General features: G+C 40.9%; 1 protein-coding gene across 2 annotated transcripts; it reads left to right on the top strand.

The window, feature by feature from the left end:
- The first annotated feature begins 293 nt into the window (after positions 1–293).
- Positions 294–14,161, top strand: KBTBD2 (kelch repeat and BTB domain containing 2). 2 transcript variants are annotated; one of them, XM_053983949.1, is made up of 4 exons: positions 294–312; positions 7,467–7,995; positions 10,857–11,022; positions 11,443–14,161. In XM_053983949.1, exons 2-4 carry the CDS (start codon positions 7,826–7,828, stop codon positions 12,976–12,978), a joined length of 1,872 nt encoding a protein of 623 aa, XP_053839924.1. In that variant the 5' UTR covers positions 294–312; positions 7,467–7,825; the 3' UTR covers positions 12,979–14,161. The 2 variants fall into 2 exon arrangements, with proteins under 2 accessions (XP_053839924.1, XP_053839917.1); XM_053983942.1 differs by lacking the exon at positions 294–312 and adding an exon at positions 334–521.
- The last annotated feature ends 3,447 nt before the right edge of the window (positions 14,162–17,608 follow it).

The raw sequence follows: 17,608 nt of genomic DNA, 5'->3' as shown, positions 1-17,608 counted from the left end.
CCCGGGAGGTGTGTAAGGGAGGACTGGATGTGGCACTCAGTGCCAGGCTCCGGTCGCAGGTCGCGCCTGGTGATCCCGGAGGCCTTTCCCGAGCCGCTGGATTCTGTGACTCTGCGGGCCGCTGCTCCCAGCAGAGGGCGCGGGGGCCCCGCTCCGTCCCGCGGGAGGCGCCGCTGCCGGGCCAAGCGGGCAGGGGGCGCTCGCGGGCGGGAGAAGGGACAGGAAACCGGGGGCGGGCCCGGCCGCCCCCCCGCGCCGCCGCGCCTCGCATGCGCAGACGGGGCGGGCGCGGCGCTCCGTAACGGCGGGCGGGTGAGGAGGAGGAGGGGGAAGGGGAGGGGGAGGAAGAGGTGGGGGGGCGGCGGCAACGGCAGCAGCGCCTGCGCGCCCAGGGGCCGCCGCCGCCTCCGCAGCCTGGGAGAGAGACCGGATCCGCCGCCGCATCCTCTTCCTCCCCCACCGCTTCCCCGCGGCCGCCCGCGGTCGGGACGGCCAGGCACGAGAGGAAGCGGCGGTCGGAGGTTTGTCCGGAGCGGAGGGGTGGGAGGGGGAAGGATGGCGCTGGTGGCGGCGCTCCCGCGCTCGCGTCCCGCCACGCTGCGGTCGCCGGGCCCTTTCCCGTCCCCGCGGGGGGAGCGGCCGCCCCGAGGAGGCCTCGGTCCCGGGGGCGCCCGCGGGGGCTCTGCGGCAGCCGCTCCCCCCGCCCGGGCGGGCGCGGCTCCCGCCCGCCCCCTCCCACCGCGGCCGCTCCCGCCCGGCGGCCGCGGCCCCGGGCCCGCCGGGCACCGCCGGAGGTGGCAGCGGGGGCCGTCTCCGCGCCCTCGGGCAGGGCCGGCTCCCGGGAGACCCGAGAGGAGGAGAGGCCATCGGGATCGTTAAGCCCGGAGTGCGGCGGTGCTGGAGGAGCGGGAAGGTGCTCCCTTCCTTCTGGGGGAAGCAGGAAAGGGATTAGGGCTGTGGAGGGACGGGACGGCGCACCTGAGCATCGGGGAGAGGGAAGAAATGTGTTTCCTCTCCCCTAGCCCATCATCGCCGCGTCCCGCAGGCGGGAGGGGGCCGCGACCGCGGGGCTGTGATGGGGGATCGGGGCGTAGTGGGGCTCCTCCTGGGCTGAGCAGGTGGGGATGTCTGAAATCTGGGTGTTTGTGTTGGCAGCGCTCGGAGGGACACGCGCTGTGAAGTCTTGGAAGAGAACAGCAGTGTAGTGGCATTGTCGTTCCTTGTAGCTGCCCCTGCGTTCCCTACTGTTCCATCTAGTTGTGCATAGGTACACTATGGGTACCTGCAGTGACCAGGGGTGGGCTGCCGTGGTCGTATGTAGCTTTAAAGAGTCACATAATTCTTAGTAAGCTTTTCCGGACTAAATAAACACATAGTATCGCTTTGACGTTAGTCAAATTTTCCCGGCGTTTACCATTATTTCTGCTATGAAACGGGGTACATACCTGCTGCTTTTGAAATAACTTTAATTATGATTTAGAAATGGATTTGTGCTGTACTTGGCGTACAGGTTTTATTGCAAAGCTCCAGCTTGGCTTTTCTACATCATGTACATCTACTTTGTGATCATAAAGGGCCCGAAAGGCTGTGTGCTATTCTGAGCTCACCTAAGGCTGTAGCTACATGAATTTTGTTCAGATGATGTATTTCAGAGATTATTAAAATGCACACTGAGTATAGTTCAGTTTCTCAGAAATCTGTCTGAAGGAATAGATAATTTTTCGTGTTTAATTTAATTACCTTAAATACTAAATGTGTACATCAAGTATATATACTCAATATCTACATCAAGTAGTCTCACAATTTGAGTATAGGTGTCACACTTTTTTCCAAATTGTTTTTGTGTGTCGAGTAGAGAGACCCTTTATACTCCAAGATGTGTAAGCAGTGTCTTTCAGAAACAGTCCAAAGAGGAAGAAAGGATATTGCTGCTTATTTAATATTTTTGACTACATTTTAGACAGATGGTTGTTGTTGTTTTTTCCTTTGTTTTGGTCATGTGATTATGAAACAGACCAGAATTGGTGCAAACCCTAAAATTTCTCTTTCTTGGTTTAGTGACTGTTGTGCTTTGAGAATAAATTTTATATGCGTGAGTATGATATCCAATATAAGACTTAACCTTTCAGGAACTAACTTACAATTAATTAAGCTACATTAATGACTAATTAATTTCTTAATGTAGAAATGCTTGAATTTTTAGTTAAATGTCATATAGTGAATATTTAAGAAAATGGCACGTGCTTTTAAACTGGAATTTAAGTTGCTGCATAAAACAGACTAGCTTCATTAATGTACTATAGTTCAGAGAAAAAGAAAATTGTGTATATAGGATACATTGCTGGATCTTACTGGAGATATCCATGGCCCACTTTTTTTCAAAGGTTAATTTTCCAAAACAGGTCGACTCTTCCACAAAACAGAAACACCCTTGGGGATGGAAACTACCTGTGCTCAGCGTAGAAGTCCAGTTGCCAATTTAAGCTGTTGGTTTATCATGTCATAAATGCTAATTTTCTTTCTGAGCAGGTATTTCCTTTAGTATATAACTTCCTTTAGGAGTAGAAAAACAGGAGTGCATTGTGACCAAGCATGTTGTTAACATGGAGTCTTGACACTTCTAGTCTCTAGTTTCTGTGTAGCTTCAGAAAACTCACCTACCTCAAAGTTGTAACTCACCTCCCAAGTGTGATACGTATGGAAAATAGTAGTTTCCAAGTCATTTTCAAGATAACATTGTAGGACTACACCTTTCCTTGTTTTTAGTGAAATTTCATTGTTGCCTTATTAGAATCTCCTTGATGTCCTCAGTTTTCTGGACTACTGTGCTATCAAAGACACCTTTGATGGCTTTAGAAGAGAGGAAAACTTCCAAGTCTGGAACTGCTTCATCAATTACCTATTTCTTTCTCACTGCCAAGGACACAAATTTGATACATTACTCAAGAATCTAGAGCTTCCAACTCCTTTTTTCTTCTTTAATTCCTATCTTTGAGATCTGTTGGCTGGGTGTGTCGATTTACATAATTGATTCTAATCAGTTTTAGTACTCACATTCCCCATTGGTATTAGCTGGTATGTTAAGTTTGAAACTGGTTGGTTTGTAACTCAGAATATCCCTCATAGTAACCAAGTGTTGAAGTGCCTGAGCTGGGCACTGTGTTGCTAGCTGGGAGGATTGCTATCTCCACACACCAAGGCTTGTGTAGTTTGGCTTACGGTTGTTTGGGTCTAAATTCTGACCTTTTATTATGTTAAAAATAGTGAATGACTTACTTCTTTAGATGTGTTTTTACGTGTGATTTGTATGAAGCTGTCCTTGGATGAAAATAGGATTTTGATCAAAAGTAGTATTTAAAGTTTGGTTTTTGTTTGTTTGGGTGTTGTGTTTGGGTTTTTGTTTTGTTTTTGTTTTTTGTTTTGGTTTTTGGTGTGTTGTTTGTTTGTTTGTTTTTTGTTTTTGTTTGTTTGGTTGGTTGGTTGGTTTTTTAATTAGTTAAAACTAGATTAAATAAATTGAATGTCCAGGGAGATAAGTTTGGGTTGTTGGGGTTTTTTTAAATTTTCTTCCAGACATGTGACGTGTATTTTTTAAAGTGTGAATTGGAGTTAGTGAAGTTAGAATTCAAGAGGTATTTGATGGCTGAAGATGCAGATGGGAACCTATGACACTTTCATAGGTCTTTTACATGTTTCCCACCATTTTATGGGAAGTTAGGCATCTAATCTGACAGACTAATTAATGGGATTTTCAGAAGGAATCAGAATCTCTAAAAAAAGAACCCCAAACAAAAGATGCCTATATATCTTTTGCCTTTCTTATAATTTGGGTGGAAAATAAATTAATTTTTTTAATAAGTCCAGTTAAAGACTATTATATCTATGTATCTGTTTCCCTACCAAATTGGAAATAGTCAATATACCTATTCCATGTTACACACTGAAGTATAGTGCCACTGCCATGTATGTAGTGCAGTATGTATCTCTATCAATCTTTGCCTGACCTCAGAAAATAAACAGATTCAAGGAAGGCAATTAATAGCCTATCCCATAACTCATTAACATTTGATGACTAATTTTCCGAATGGTCTCATTCAGATTTGAAGTACATGAACAAGTATTAACAAGCCACCTCATTAAAATTACTTAAGCAAAAAGGAATAATACTTAAAAACAAACCTCTTATCAAGGTGTTACTTAATGTTGCTCTCCAGCTTCATAGGGAGGTACTTTATATCACCCGGTGATTACATGGTTTCATTTGCAATGTAGCACCCTGTGGCCTTCCAGCAGCTACCCTGCCAGTCCTGTTTTGGATAGTTGGTTTCCAAGAAACTGCCCAGAACAAAATGGTCACTCCTGGGACATCGTTGAAAGGGAAAGTCTCATTCCTAGAACTTGTATTCAGGGATTATTTTTATTCTATCAGAATTTCAGTTCAGGATATTAAGCTAACTTTAGCCATAGATCTTTTAATCCATAAATGAGAAGTGTCCACTGCTGCACCGTTGTTGGAACTCCAGCAGACAATAGTGCATCTGTAGACATTTTCTCAAGTCCACAGTTTTTTATTTATCTCAGATCCAATGACTGTATGCCAACCAGGCACAGTGCAAAGAGAGAGATGTTGGGTTGGGACTAGCTAAGCCTCTTGCTTTCCTCCTTTGGAAGTACATGGCTTTGGACAAGCTGCTTTTTATTTCAATGCCTCTGTTTTTTGGCCTCAAAGTAAGGAGAGTATCTCCTTTAAAATTGTCTTGAACTCTCCAAAGAGGTGTGAGAGAGGTAGGTAATCTTGGATGATTTTCCAGGCACTAAATGATGTTACTACCACTTATCCTAATGTTGTGAACAGATTCAGTTCTCTTGGGCAAATGACAATATAAATTATGGCAATTTTGGACCAGTAATTCAGAAGAGATCCTTGATGTATTTATTTCCATTACAAGAGAATGGGATGTGAGTCCTGACTTTCCAACAAATGCAAAACTTTGTTCTTTAACAAATGGTTACTGTTGGCAGCAAAACACAGTGTGGATGTGGAAAACAGGAATTGTGTATGTAGCATGTTCCTACCATGTGCACTTCCCTGGAGTACACGACAGATGGTTTTCTGTAAACCAAAGGCTCCAGCTTTGTAAATGTATGGTTCAAAGGTGATCCACATCACATAAATGTTCTGCAACAGGATTCCTGTCATCTCCTCAATCTTTTCTGCTACTGAGGGTCGTACTCAAATGTTCCAGTTATTTATAGTAATTAATTTCACAGTTTCAACTTGTCTTCTGCTGAACAGGTCTGCTTTTTCAGTTATTGACTGTCAGCAACTTTCTGCCAAAAATGTCTTTAATCTTACTAGCAGGTGTGTATCAATTTCTTCATGGCATTCTTGACTTGTTCTGGTACCTAATGACTGAACCAGTGCATATTTTCTTTTTTTTCTTCCTGTTTCTGAAGAAATATTCTTTATAATTACATCAGAAAAGGAAGTTACGGTATCAATGAGTTCTTTTGCTAAAGCTTTGTGTTACTGATGCTCTGCCCAAACAGAGCTTAATCCACCAGCTTGTATTGTTCTTGAAACTTTACTCCTAAGCCAGGAAAAACAATGCTGTAGAGAGACTTGGGATACCAGCAGAGCCACAAGCTATTTATTTCTGTGGGTCTAACACACGTAGGGAGTCTGTGTGTCTCTGTAGCTGTTTAAAGTTCAGTGCAAAATCTGTCAATGGATTGGGTTGCATGGTGAGTTGTTCCCAGAGTACCAGGAGGGTGGGCAGTAGTGCGGAGACGAGATGCACACTGTCTTGGAAAGAAGCTGTGACCTGAGGCAGAAGGTCATGCTTTAGAGGAGCAGTATCTCTATATCCTCGATGTATTTATGGTTTAGTGACATCAGAGGTTACCTGAAACTTGAAAGTCTTCAGTCAAGACGTGTGCTAGTAGCACACAGTAGTATCTACTCGTTCCCCCAAGTATCAAAGCCTTTTCTGTTTTCCTTAATTAACTGCCTTCACCAGTGAGCATTGAGTTTGACTAGTTGGACTGTTTTCCAGTTAAACAACTGGGGAAAACGAAAAGTTTGACATTCCTGTTTGTGTATATTTATCACTGAAAAAGAAAAAGATCAGGGACACTAAATTAGTAGTAATTAAAGTGGCATTAATTAAGCATATCTGTTTCAAGTGACTGAATGTTGAAAGACAGCTGTTTCTGAATTGTATTACAGGCAGGGCTGTGTTGAAATAGTAGATCTTCGGTGTGGCTTGCAGGTATTTCTACTGTCTTGGTCTTACACTAAATCTTATGTTTTTGTGTGGAATTTAAGGAATGTCATTTCACACAAGTTGTTTCTGCATTCTCTGTTCATCATGAACTGTAATGATAGTGATATCTTAGACACAAGACAAACATGTCCTGATTATTCCTCAGTTTTGGAATGCAGAGGAACGTTGCAAGATTAAATAAATCTGGAAGCATTTGATAGCTGTGGTACTCTGGTGCCCATTGTGATGGTAATTTTACTGTCACAACTATCCCATTCTTAATTAGGTTTTTGTGTTCAAGTGGAAGATGAAATAAAACCTGACCCCATTTTTAAGAGGAGAAATGTCCAAACAAGATAATAGACCTTGGCAGCCACTGTAGATGTTTTGAGACTTGCTATTCCAGTATCCCTTTGCTCCTATTATTTCCTTCTTTTTCTTTTCTCCTGTCTGCAGCAGTGAAGCTTACCTGGCTGTATGGAAATTACTCAGAAGGAAAAACAAGGGACTGTGAAATATTAATAGGTGAAGCCCTTCTGCATGGAGCAGATGAATTTAATATGCACTAGAAATATAGACTTTTAGGGGTTTTTGGTTGTTTTTTGTTGGTTTTGTTTTTGGGATTTTTTAATCCTTAGTGTTAGTTCTGCTTCATCTCTACTAGAATGCCAAAGGTGAAATAAACAGGCTGATAATGATGTTGAGAGTTTAGCTGGAAAGTGATGGAATGTTAAAATTACTGCATTTCTATTTTTAGTGGCCTGGTATTGGTAAGCTTTCAGTAGACAAAAACAAAGAAGCAGAAAAACTTGCTGTTTAATGTAGAAATGGGGAAAAAAGTGGCTATTTTACCATTGGTTGAATGAAGTTCACAGGTGTACTCAGTGGGAAATCTGGGTAATTCTTTGAGGAGGAATGAAGTCTTAGTGAACCTTTTTTAACTCCCTAGCCTTAGGAGCTTTGTTGACAAGTAATTTTCATTCGTGAGTCTAGGTCATATGAGAATTAATGTACACTCCTCTGCTTTTCATTTCTCTTAGATACCTTTGTTGTTTAAATTCTTTTCTTAGAAGGGTTTTATTGCAAGTGACGAAGGACTAATTTAGAAATGTTTATTAGACAATTACTTCTAAGAGGTAACTATGAAGGGTTTTCCAAAATGTGCTAATGTGTAAATTAATTTTATTTTCCTGCTTTCAGTCAGCCAAGTGCAGCCACTGATCACGAGATGTTACCACAAAATCTACCTCAGACTTCACTTTTGTTCATTCAGTTGCTGCGTCATAGATCTCAACGGGAGCTCTGCAGACACTCTTGAAAGTCTCTGAACAGATTGGGACATCAAGTCAAAGCATGATGACCTAATAGGAGGTCAAAGTCTGAAACATTGATTCAGCAGTTCAAGATAACACTGCCCTTTTTATCAGTATCACTTCTGAAGGCTACAGACCTCCTGCCATTTCTTTCCTGGCTACTTCAGAAACACTCAACAGACCTTTCTTTGGTGAAGAGATCTTGACTTTTCTCTCTGGTCCTGGAAATATTAATGGAATACAGTCATGTCTACCCAGGACGAGAGGCAGATAAATACAGAGTATGCTGTATCCTTGCTGGAGCAGTTAAAATTCTTTTATGAACAGCAGTTGTTAACTGACATAGTGTTGATTGTTGAGGGCACTGAATTTCCCTGCCATAAGATGGTTCTTGCAACGTGCAGCTCATATTTCAGGTAAGTATTCAAATGCTATGAAATATGTGGTACCTGGTTTTGAGTGTAATAGTAAATGATTGACAATGTCTTACAGAGTTTTAAAGATCAGTAACTTAAGTACAAAACCTAAATATCCTTACTTTCCAACACAGAGTAAAATAAAATTTCTGGCTTCCTGGGACTTATTCTAGATATTTACTGTAGTTTCTACATTGAGTGTACGGAGAAAATCACAGTTGTGATGGTGGCTTATTTTCTTTAGGGAGTTAAATGAGTCTGAATAATTAGTAAATTTCTTATTCTTCACACTGAATCTTTAAAATACTTAATCAGTTTTTATTTCCCAAGGTAGGATAACAAGGGATTATTGAGACTTGGCTGTAGGAATTCCATTGTCATGTTTAACTGCAGTTTCTTAGTAGAAGCATCTGCTAAAAGTAGGGATTGCTGTGCAAGTTCATGGCCTTTTTTTTCTGAATCATCTGGTTTTCCCTGCTCAGCAAAGCTGGAAACTCTTCTCTTGCCTGAGTGTTGTGACAATGCAAGTGGAGTTTTTCTGTGTGTGGTTTGGGTTCTTATTTTGTTTCATGGTCCCCCCAAGATACTATTGAAATTTTTAGTTCAGTAGCTCTTGTTTTCCAAATGTCCTGTTTTTTGTCTCTTAAAAGATTTTTATTAATAAGTTACGTTGAGTGCTACCACTTTTTGCAAATGACTTCATAGTAAGACCTGGATGATGAGGCACCATGAGTTTTCTGCAGTGATTAATCATTTTTGTTGGCAACATAGTATAATTAATCTGCCTGTCTGGAAGGAATTTTGAAGCTTGAAACTAGTCTGGGTGACATCCGAACATGTTCTACCTTCCTGATGCATTGTGGAGGGATTATAACTTTTCTTTGCTGTTTAATCACTGGAAAGTTTACAAATTTGCTTTTCCTGAGACTGGCTCACTATACAGAACACATCCAAGATGTTTTCTCTACTTTGGCTCCTTTCTTGTAGAAAACTGTGGAAGGATTAATTTATTACTTTTACAGAAAATTTGTCCCTGCTGGCTTTTCTGTTTATTTTTTTCATCTCAGATGAATCTGATCCACTTTTTAGCAACAAGTACTGTGTGATCACTAGATAATAATTATTACCATTGGCCCTGTACAGATGACATAGTTCCAACAATTTGTAAAATAACAGCCACTGAAAATGTAGCCAGATTTAATGTGGGTGGTTAATCATAAGGTTGGAAAGCTGTCATGAGTCCACCCAGTGTACAGCATCAGAATGTGCAGTCAAATCTCTTATTCATATGTGTTTGTTTATTATTTATGGAATGAGGTTTTGGCACTGGTTAAAAGAAGTATCAAACTTGTGGTTTTGTCATGTTCTGTTTTTCTTTTCTACTTTGGTTTACAAAAAGATGCTCAGCTTCCTAAATTTAGCTTTATTATGAAAAATTGATAGCCCTGAAGTAGGGGGAAGAAAAGCAAAGCATCTTTCTGTGTGATCCAGCCATTGTGTGTGATTGCAGCCAGCTTACCTTCCATCTTTATGTCTGAAAGATGTGCAGCCCTGCTCCAGCACAGGCTGCTCAGCAGTGTGTGAGCAAGAGCCAGAGCCTCCAACAGCTCCCTCTTCCTTTCTGAGGAGTCTCTCTACCCTCTTGTACTTTCTTGCTTATCTTTAAATAGCTGCACAGCAAGTTGATAGTCATTTAGTCAGTGATCCCTTCTAAAATGCAAATTGCCCTGAGTTAAGGAGCTTAGAAGAAGACAGAGAAATGGGGATGCGATACTGTCTTTGTATCAGATGCTTTCTGGAATGGCTTTGCTTAGGGAGTGTATCTTCATGTCCCCTTCACTTCTACAGCCAGAAGCAGGACTAAAAGGTGCACTCACTGCCCCTTCTAACTTCTCTCATGCCTGGTTTCCTAAAAAAAAAAAAAAGGTGAAATAAATATAAAGAGCCTTGAACTGAATTTTTAGCACAACCATAATAAATACCAAACCTGAATCAATATAAAGCTCTTGAAACCAATGTTCCCTGTTTTAAGAAAATTGACAAGTACATGGCTTATAGTACCAGATTGCAGTTAGTTCTTAACTGTGTTACAGTTAAAATACCAGGATGGGCAAGAGGTGTGTAAAGTATTAAGGAAACAATAATCATGTTTTAAATTGCCCTTCTAGTCTTCTTCAGGAAAATGTAATAGAAATACTCACTCTTTTTTTTCCTAGATTAGATCTGATAGGTTTTTATGTTATTGATTTTTGCTTGCAAATTTGAAGTTTATGCTTGTTATGATGAATGGTATATAAGAAATAATTCATAGAGTGCTAGTCTTTGCTCCATTTCTTCTCCTTCCAGAGGAGAATCCTTGTTGATATGACTTAACTCAGTCCATTGCATAAATCTGCTTCTTTTGTTTTAGAATCTAAAATCTAGCTGTGTATGTTTCAGCAGTGTTTTCTGGAGGATGTTTCTTCCCTCTTATCACCTATCATAGAAAATATTTAAATTGTGTCATTAAAAATCCAAAATCAGTGCTGTCTGTTGATTAACACAGAAGGGTTTTTGCATGAATATAAAGTATTTCTGCAGAAGGCACTGATGTTACTATTTTAATGTTCAGTCCAAATGTGTTATCGTAAAGAGTAGATGTCAGCCCAATACTGATAGGTGGCATACTTGTCTCTCTCATTCATGTGGGTCTCTCATATAAAGACACATAAGGAATTGGAGATGACAAGGGCCCTAAACACCTGTGAACAGGCCTGCGAAAGGACTGTTCACCTTTAGGAGTGTAATCGCCAAAGGCTTACAGGTGACTGTTTAAGATTACTCACTGCTGATCCTTGTCTTAATATGTGTGTTTCTCCTAGAGCAATGTTCATGAGTGGGCTGAGCGAGAGCAAACAGACACACGTACACCTGAGGAATGTGGATGCAGCCACTCTGCAGATCATCATCACTTACGCATACACGGGTAACCTGGCAATAAGTGACAGCACAGTAGAGCAGCTCTATGAAACTGCCTGCTTCTTACAGGTAGGAAAGTTTAGAGGAGGAAATAACAGCTCCTAATCTCTGAACCACTTTATTCTTGTTAAAAGATCTTTCCTCTTTAGTAATTTCAGAACATTTTTGCTCTGTTCGCTCTGTATAAACAGCAGTTGCTTGGCAAATTTGCTTAATGTAGCCATCCTTCCTTGCATGACAGTCCCTTTGGAAGGCTGGAAGTAAACCAGTGCACTACTAACATTTAGAAAATTCGTTTTGCCAGCAGACATAATCATGTTGTGTACTTGGTCTGTATGAAGCAGTTGAGTGACTCACTGCTGTATTTTTTGTATGTATAGTATTCCATGCCTGAACTGTTCAACACCCGATGCAGGTACTCCATGTGCTGGTGCTACATGAAAGCATAGACTGTATGTGTAATACTTTGTGTGTTTCTTTGCATTACAGGTAGATGATGTGTTACAACGATGTAGAGAATATTTAATCAAAAAAATTAATGCAGAAAATTGTGTTCGTCTATTAAGTTTTGCTGATCTCTTCAGCTGTGAAGAGTTAAAACAGAGTGCTAAAAGAATGGTGGAGCACAAGTTCACAGCTGTGTACCACCAGGAGGCTTTCATGCAACTGTCACATGATCTACTGATAGATATTTTAAGCAGTGACAATTTAAATGTGGAAAAGGAGGAGACAGTGCGTGAGGCTGCTATGTTATGGCTGGAGTACAACACGGAATCACGCTCGCAGTATTTGTCCTCTGTTCTTAGCCAAATCCGGATCGATGCACTTTCAGAAGTAACACAGAGAGCCTGGTTTCAAGGCTTGCCACCTAATGATAAATCAGTGGTGGTGCAAGGACTCTACAAATCGATGCCCAAATTTTTCAAGCCCAGACTTGGCATGACAAAAGAGGAGATGATGATATTCATTGAAGCTGCTGCTGAAAATCCTGGTAGTCTTTACTCTTCTGTCTGTTACAGCCCACAGGCAGAGAAAGTTTACAAACTCTGCAACCCTCCTGCTGACTTGCATAAGGTTGGGACGCTGGTAACTCCCGATAATGACATCTATATAGCAGGGGGGCAAGTTCCTCTGAAGAACACAAAAACCAATCACAGTAAAAGCAGCAAACTCCAGGCTGCCTTCAGAACTGTGAATTGCTTTTACTGGTTTGATGCGCAGCAGAACACTTGGTTCCCCAAGACACCGATGCTCTTTGTACGCATCAAGCCGTCCCTGGTGTGCTGTGAAGGATACATCTATGCAATCGGGGGGGACAGCGTCGGTGGGGAGCTCAACAGGAGGACCGTGGAGAGGTATGACACCGAGAAGGATGAGTGGACCATGGTCAGCCCCCTGCCCTGCGCGTGGCAGTGGATCACCGCCGTGGCGGTTCACAACTGCATCTACGTCATGGCACACAACTTGATGTACTGCTACTTCCCCCGCTCGGACGCCTGGGTGGAGATGGCAATGCGACAAACAAGCAGATGTTTCGCCTCAGCTGCTGCTTTTGGTGATAAGATATTCTATATCGGAGGACTGCATATTGCCAGCAATTCTGGGATAAGGCTCCCCAGCAGTACTGTGGATGGGTCTTCTGTAACAGTGGAGATCTACGACGTGAATAAAAACGAATGGAGGATGGCAGCCAGCATCCCTGCCAAGCGCTTTTCCGACCCATGTGTCAGGGCCGTTGTCATCTCCAATTCCTTATGTGTCTTTATGCGAGAGACCCACATGAATGAGAGAGCCAAGTATGCCACCTATCAGTATGACCTGGAACTCGACCGCTGGTTCCTGAGGCAGCACATATCGGAACGCGTGCTGTGGGACTTGGGGAGAGACTTCCGGTGCACTGTAGGAAAGCTGTATCCATCTTGCCTTGAAGAGTCCCCGTGGAAACCTCCAACATATCTCTTCTCACCAGATGGAGCTGATGAATTTGAGCTGGATGGGGAGATGGTTACTTTACCACCTGTATAGCTCCCAGATTAGACTGCACAACTGAGTCTGTGCTCAGTTATAAAATAATAAAAGAAATAAATGGCTGTGAAAGAACAGGTCTGGGGACAGAAATCTCAGAGCTGTCTTTCATGAGTTGTATTTTTATGCCCTACCTAACACTTGCCGCCATTCAGTATGAATTAGTGAAATGAGCAGGTATGCTTCCATAATCTCAAATCCTATTATCAAATAATTGAGAAAAATATATGTATATCATGAGCTTGAGCATCTGACTTGTCTAAAAAATTAATTCTAGTTCTATAAAGTCTCGGTTCAGGAAAATTAGCTTAAGAAAAAAAGTAGTTATTGTTTCTAGGATGATGTCACAACTCTTTTGAAAGTATCTTCCAGTTACATTTGAACTACTTCTGGATATTCTACTTAAGTGCTAGTTATATAATTGTCAGTGTGGCCTAATTAAAGGACTGTGCTGCACTTACTAATATCTATGTTGGTATAGTAATGCCATTAAAAGAAAAAGAAACAAATCCCATGGATCTACACCTGTGGTAGGAAGGGTAGATCTTCCATTGTATGGTAACATGCTGGGTAAAATGACTGCAGGTTCAGTCAAGCTGTATGATGAGGTGCATGTATTCTATTTTCACTAACTTATACCTGTCTATTTAGAATACAGGTCTTCCAAGCAGCTGGTAGATTACCAGGTGTGGACTTAAGTTGCTGGGCTTGCAATAGGAATTGCCAGCCTTCATAGTGCGGGTCTATGTGGGGCTTTAATCAGTAAATGCCTCCACATTCTGTATTACAGTAACATTGGCTCATGTATATTACTTCCTGCTGCTGATGTATTTTTCCATTGTAAAACAAAGTTTTAGTGTGGATTAACCAGGTCTTTATTTTCTGTTAATTTAATAACGAGCATTACTGTAGTGTGATTGTGTATAGATATCCCTTAGCTGTCAGGTTTTTTACTTTGGGGGGGAAAGCAAACTTCAGGAATATCCTGTGCTGTGTGTGCAGGAGAGCAGATGCCTAGTGCTGCTCTGGCATTAATCCCAGGAACCACTAGCAGTAGCGGGGTGCCGCCAACCTAACATGAACACAGGTGCTTCATGACAAACCTTACTAGCATGTTCAGCTGCATCATGTTCTGGCACTGTATTTTGAATGACATTAATTTATTAAAAAAGACTGAATCCAATTGCCTGAGTGTGCTTTTTGGGTGAAACAAATAGAGCTGTGCCACCCTCCCACCACATGCACATTTGTAGCAAGTAGCTTACTGAAGGCAGCTAGAAATAGTTAAGCTGCAAGAAGCCTGGAGATGAGTATGTTGAGTTGATTCTGCTTGCTACTACTCAGCAAAAGCTGAAAAATAGGTATTGAAGTCAAACTGAGGATTACAAACTGAAGACTGGAATCCCCTGCTATCATTTTTGTAAATCAGCACCACTCCAGTCATGATACAAATTCTGCCCTACTGAAAGCGAAGAACAGCAGGCATTAAGGAGGAACATTTCCTGTATGTTCAGAAGATGGCAGACCTATTTTCAGTCTTCGGTTATCAAGGGCAAATTTATTTACTCCATTGTCCAGACTGTCATTGGCTTTTCCTTAATTGTTTCTTATTGCAGTAAATAAAACTGCAGCCTTCAATAAAAACAACACCTATATTTTGTTTGGGCTAGGTCTCAAGAGGCTTTACAAAGTTTTGTCTTGTACAATTATTACAGGTTTTGACTAGAAAAGGGGCTTTAGATAAGAAAGCTGCCTTATATAAAACTCTTCCAGATGCTCTGGCATTTTGTGCCATGTGAGGATTTATGGGACTCAGAGTAACAATGGCAAGCTACTTTTTTTTTTTTTTTTTTATGAAGGTGACATAACACGTTTGCATTTACCATTACATCAATTTTTTTTTTAACACCTACATTTTTTAGATAAGAGGTGTGAGGTGACTCAGGAGTTCCTGCTGATAGGTCTGTTTATATCGCTTTCATGTTGCAAGCCTGTGCAGGGGAGCATACATAAAAAGAAAGACAGATACTCCTTTATAATGCAATTTGGAGAATCACATACCTCAGGCGAAAACATGAGCTGTATCCAAGTAACTCCAGCCTGCATGGGCTGCTCAGTTCTGTGGCTCATTCTCACTTCGCCCTACCATTATCAGGCTGCATTAGGCTTTAGGAAAAGGCTTTGTTGTTTTAACTGCAGATGATTTATAGCTAGTGAAGGAGCAGAGTGGGCTCATTCTGTTCCTGAGAACTTTCATCTTGAGTTTAAAAGCTCATGTGTAGTTTCTTACAGGAGGAAAACAAACCAAAAAAAAAAAAAAAAAAAAAAAAAAGGGTGTCTTTGAATAGGAAATACTAAATTGCAGTGGCTCTAAGTCACAACCGCCTCACAGAACCTGGAAGAACTTGATTTTATCCATTTAGGAACATCTTTGGAAATACAGACAGTCTGTGTGACTTCCTGCTTGTCTGCATATTTTCTGATTTTTTTTCTGTACATTACCTGTATGTTTTATGTGGCCCAAGATTATATAGTACCTTATGTAAAATTTGCTATTAATAATATGACATTTAAAGACTAGTCAAGTGGTGAACAGTTCTCTAGTGACTGCTAAAAACATACTTACACACTGAGCCAGTATTCATCCCCAAAGAAAAACAGCTGGCAAATGCTATTCTCCAGTCTAAATTCTTGCCTTGCATAACTCAAGAAGGAAACTGTGCAGCCAAAGCATTGTCTGGAAGTGGTCACTAGTGGTAGAATTAGAGAAAGGCTTTTGCAGGAACAAAGACAACAGCTGAAAAAAATGCAGTTCTCATGTCATAATAGAGCAAATATGATTAAAGCCCCAACAGAGATCTAACTAGTATCTTACTACAAAACTTCAGCCTAATCTTAGCCTCTTCAACATGTACTTGGCTTTGAAGTACATTTATTTGCAAGTTTCAGTGAATCAACTCATGTCCTCAAGCTCTGCTATATTTGCAAAGAAGTTTACCTCTTTTCTGGTAAAGTTAATTTAAGTCAGTCCTACATAGTTTCAGTTTCCCTTACCTAAAGTAATAAAAGACGCAATCTGGCCTCTGCTAATTATTAATGCAGTCAATAATTTTTTTTCAGTTGTTTAAACACATACTAATTGCAAGTTTAATTTTTGTTGTAAAGGATCAGTCAGATCTGAGACAGTGAATTGTGCTAAGCTTTGCAGAGACCAGGCTCAGACAGTTAAATTTGGGGGGGAAAACTGACAAAACATTGACAACATTTCAGAGATTATTTTAAGATTTAAAGCACTATTGTTTTTCACAGTATTTCTAATTTCACTTCTCAATGCCTCTGTTAAGATGCACAAGTACCTGCCACATTGCGGTAGAGCTAAGGGACAGTTGTGGACAAACCTGCAGACCACTAAACTTATTAACCAGGAGAGTTTTTCCTTCTTTGTTTCCCATTTCCAGCTACCTTCCAGTTGTTTTCTGTTTTTTGCTCTGAATTCCTACATGAAAGGAACTATAATTTAGGCAGGCCCTGAACCAGGCTCACTCTTAAAACCAGTTTCTTTCCACTTCATGCTTAACATTAGCCACACAAAGTTCTGTTTAGTTCCACTTTCAGAAGTATTTAAAATATCTCCTTCCTACAAAATTTCTTATGAGTACAGTTCAGCAAGGTGGAGTTCTTACAGATCATATAAACCCAGAGGAGGAGTCTGAAGAGAAAAAAACCCATGAAACACTTTCCAAAGTTTAAGAGCTGACATATGCTTCAGCCAGCTCTTTGGCACGTGGCAAAATCCATATACACAAATTTTTCACAGCAGCAAAGTCAGTAACCACAGGTCATATGAGGCAGTTATGTTAAGCTCAGTGTTATTTTTTGCCACTTTCTGGTATGCCTGGACTTTTAAATTCTCCACTGTGTTTCTGGGTGCATTTCTTCAGACATGATAGGTCAACTGAGTTCCCTTCTCCCCTGTTTTCCATTTATTTCATATAGTATGCAAGTGATGTTATTTCCCATATTGTTTTTAAGACAAGATGACAGCTGTACATCTGTCTTCACTTCAAATAACTTTTCTTCCTTCAGTCTAAACATTCTTGCTTGATTATGCTTACCTGATCCAGAAAGCAGTGCCACATTAATGGTGATTTGGATTCAGACAAAAGAAAAGATTTTGTAGGTGTTTTCTGCTACTTATTAAGGCAAAGAGTAATTGTGCTTTCATCAATAATAGTCAAAACATTCAGGCATGGAAGCAAAAAAAAAATACCACCTTATTTGTTCAGTTGATTTTGAAGTATTATTACAAGAGGAGCAATGTATTATCCAACAATTTTGACACAAGACAGCTAGAGTTCCAAGTTCCATCCCAACTGAGATTAAGCCACCTGTGTACAGATGTTATGCACACATGATGTCAATTTGCAGGGAATAAGGTAATCTGAGTAAGGGTCACTATTTAACTGACAGAAGTTATTTCCCTATTTTTTATGAATTCAAACCCTGCTTCTGATGTATGTTTAAAGAATGGGGTCAAGACCAGAAACATCACAGAAGTAAAGCTCTGTGCCTGCTTTTTTAAGTCAGTCCCTTCTCTAATATAGCATTAAAGACTCAAAACACCAGGAAG

This window comes from Vidua macroura, chromosome 1 (assembly GCF_024509145.1).
Source record: "Vidua macroura isolate BioBank_ID:100142 chromosome 1, ASM2450914v1, whole genome shotgun sequence".
NCBI classification, from domain to species: domain Eukaryota; kingdom Metazoa; phylum Chordata; class Aves; order Passeriformes; family Viduidae; genus Vidua; species Vidua macroura.
The sequence above is the reverse complement of the archived record's forward strand: the minus strand, read 5'-3'. Positions and strand labels throughout refer to the sequence as shown.

Bases quoted from the DNA above. Each gene is read 5' to 3' on its own strand.
- KBTBD2 (XM_053983949.1), top strand. From the start codon at position 7,826: ATGTCTACCCAGGACGAGAGGCAGATAAATACAGAGTATGCTGTATCC. The intron at 7,996-10,856 runs GTAAGTATTCAA...TGTTTCTCCTAG, and splicing joins ACGTGCAGCTCATATTTCAG to AGCAATGTTCATGAGTGGGC. The intron at 11,023-11,442 runs GTAGGAAAGTTT...TTTGCATTACAG, and splicing joins AAACTGCCTGCTTCTTACAG to GTAGATGATGTGTTACAACG.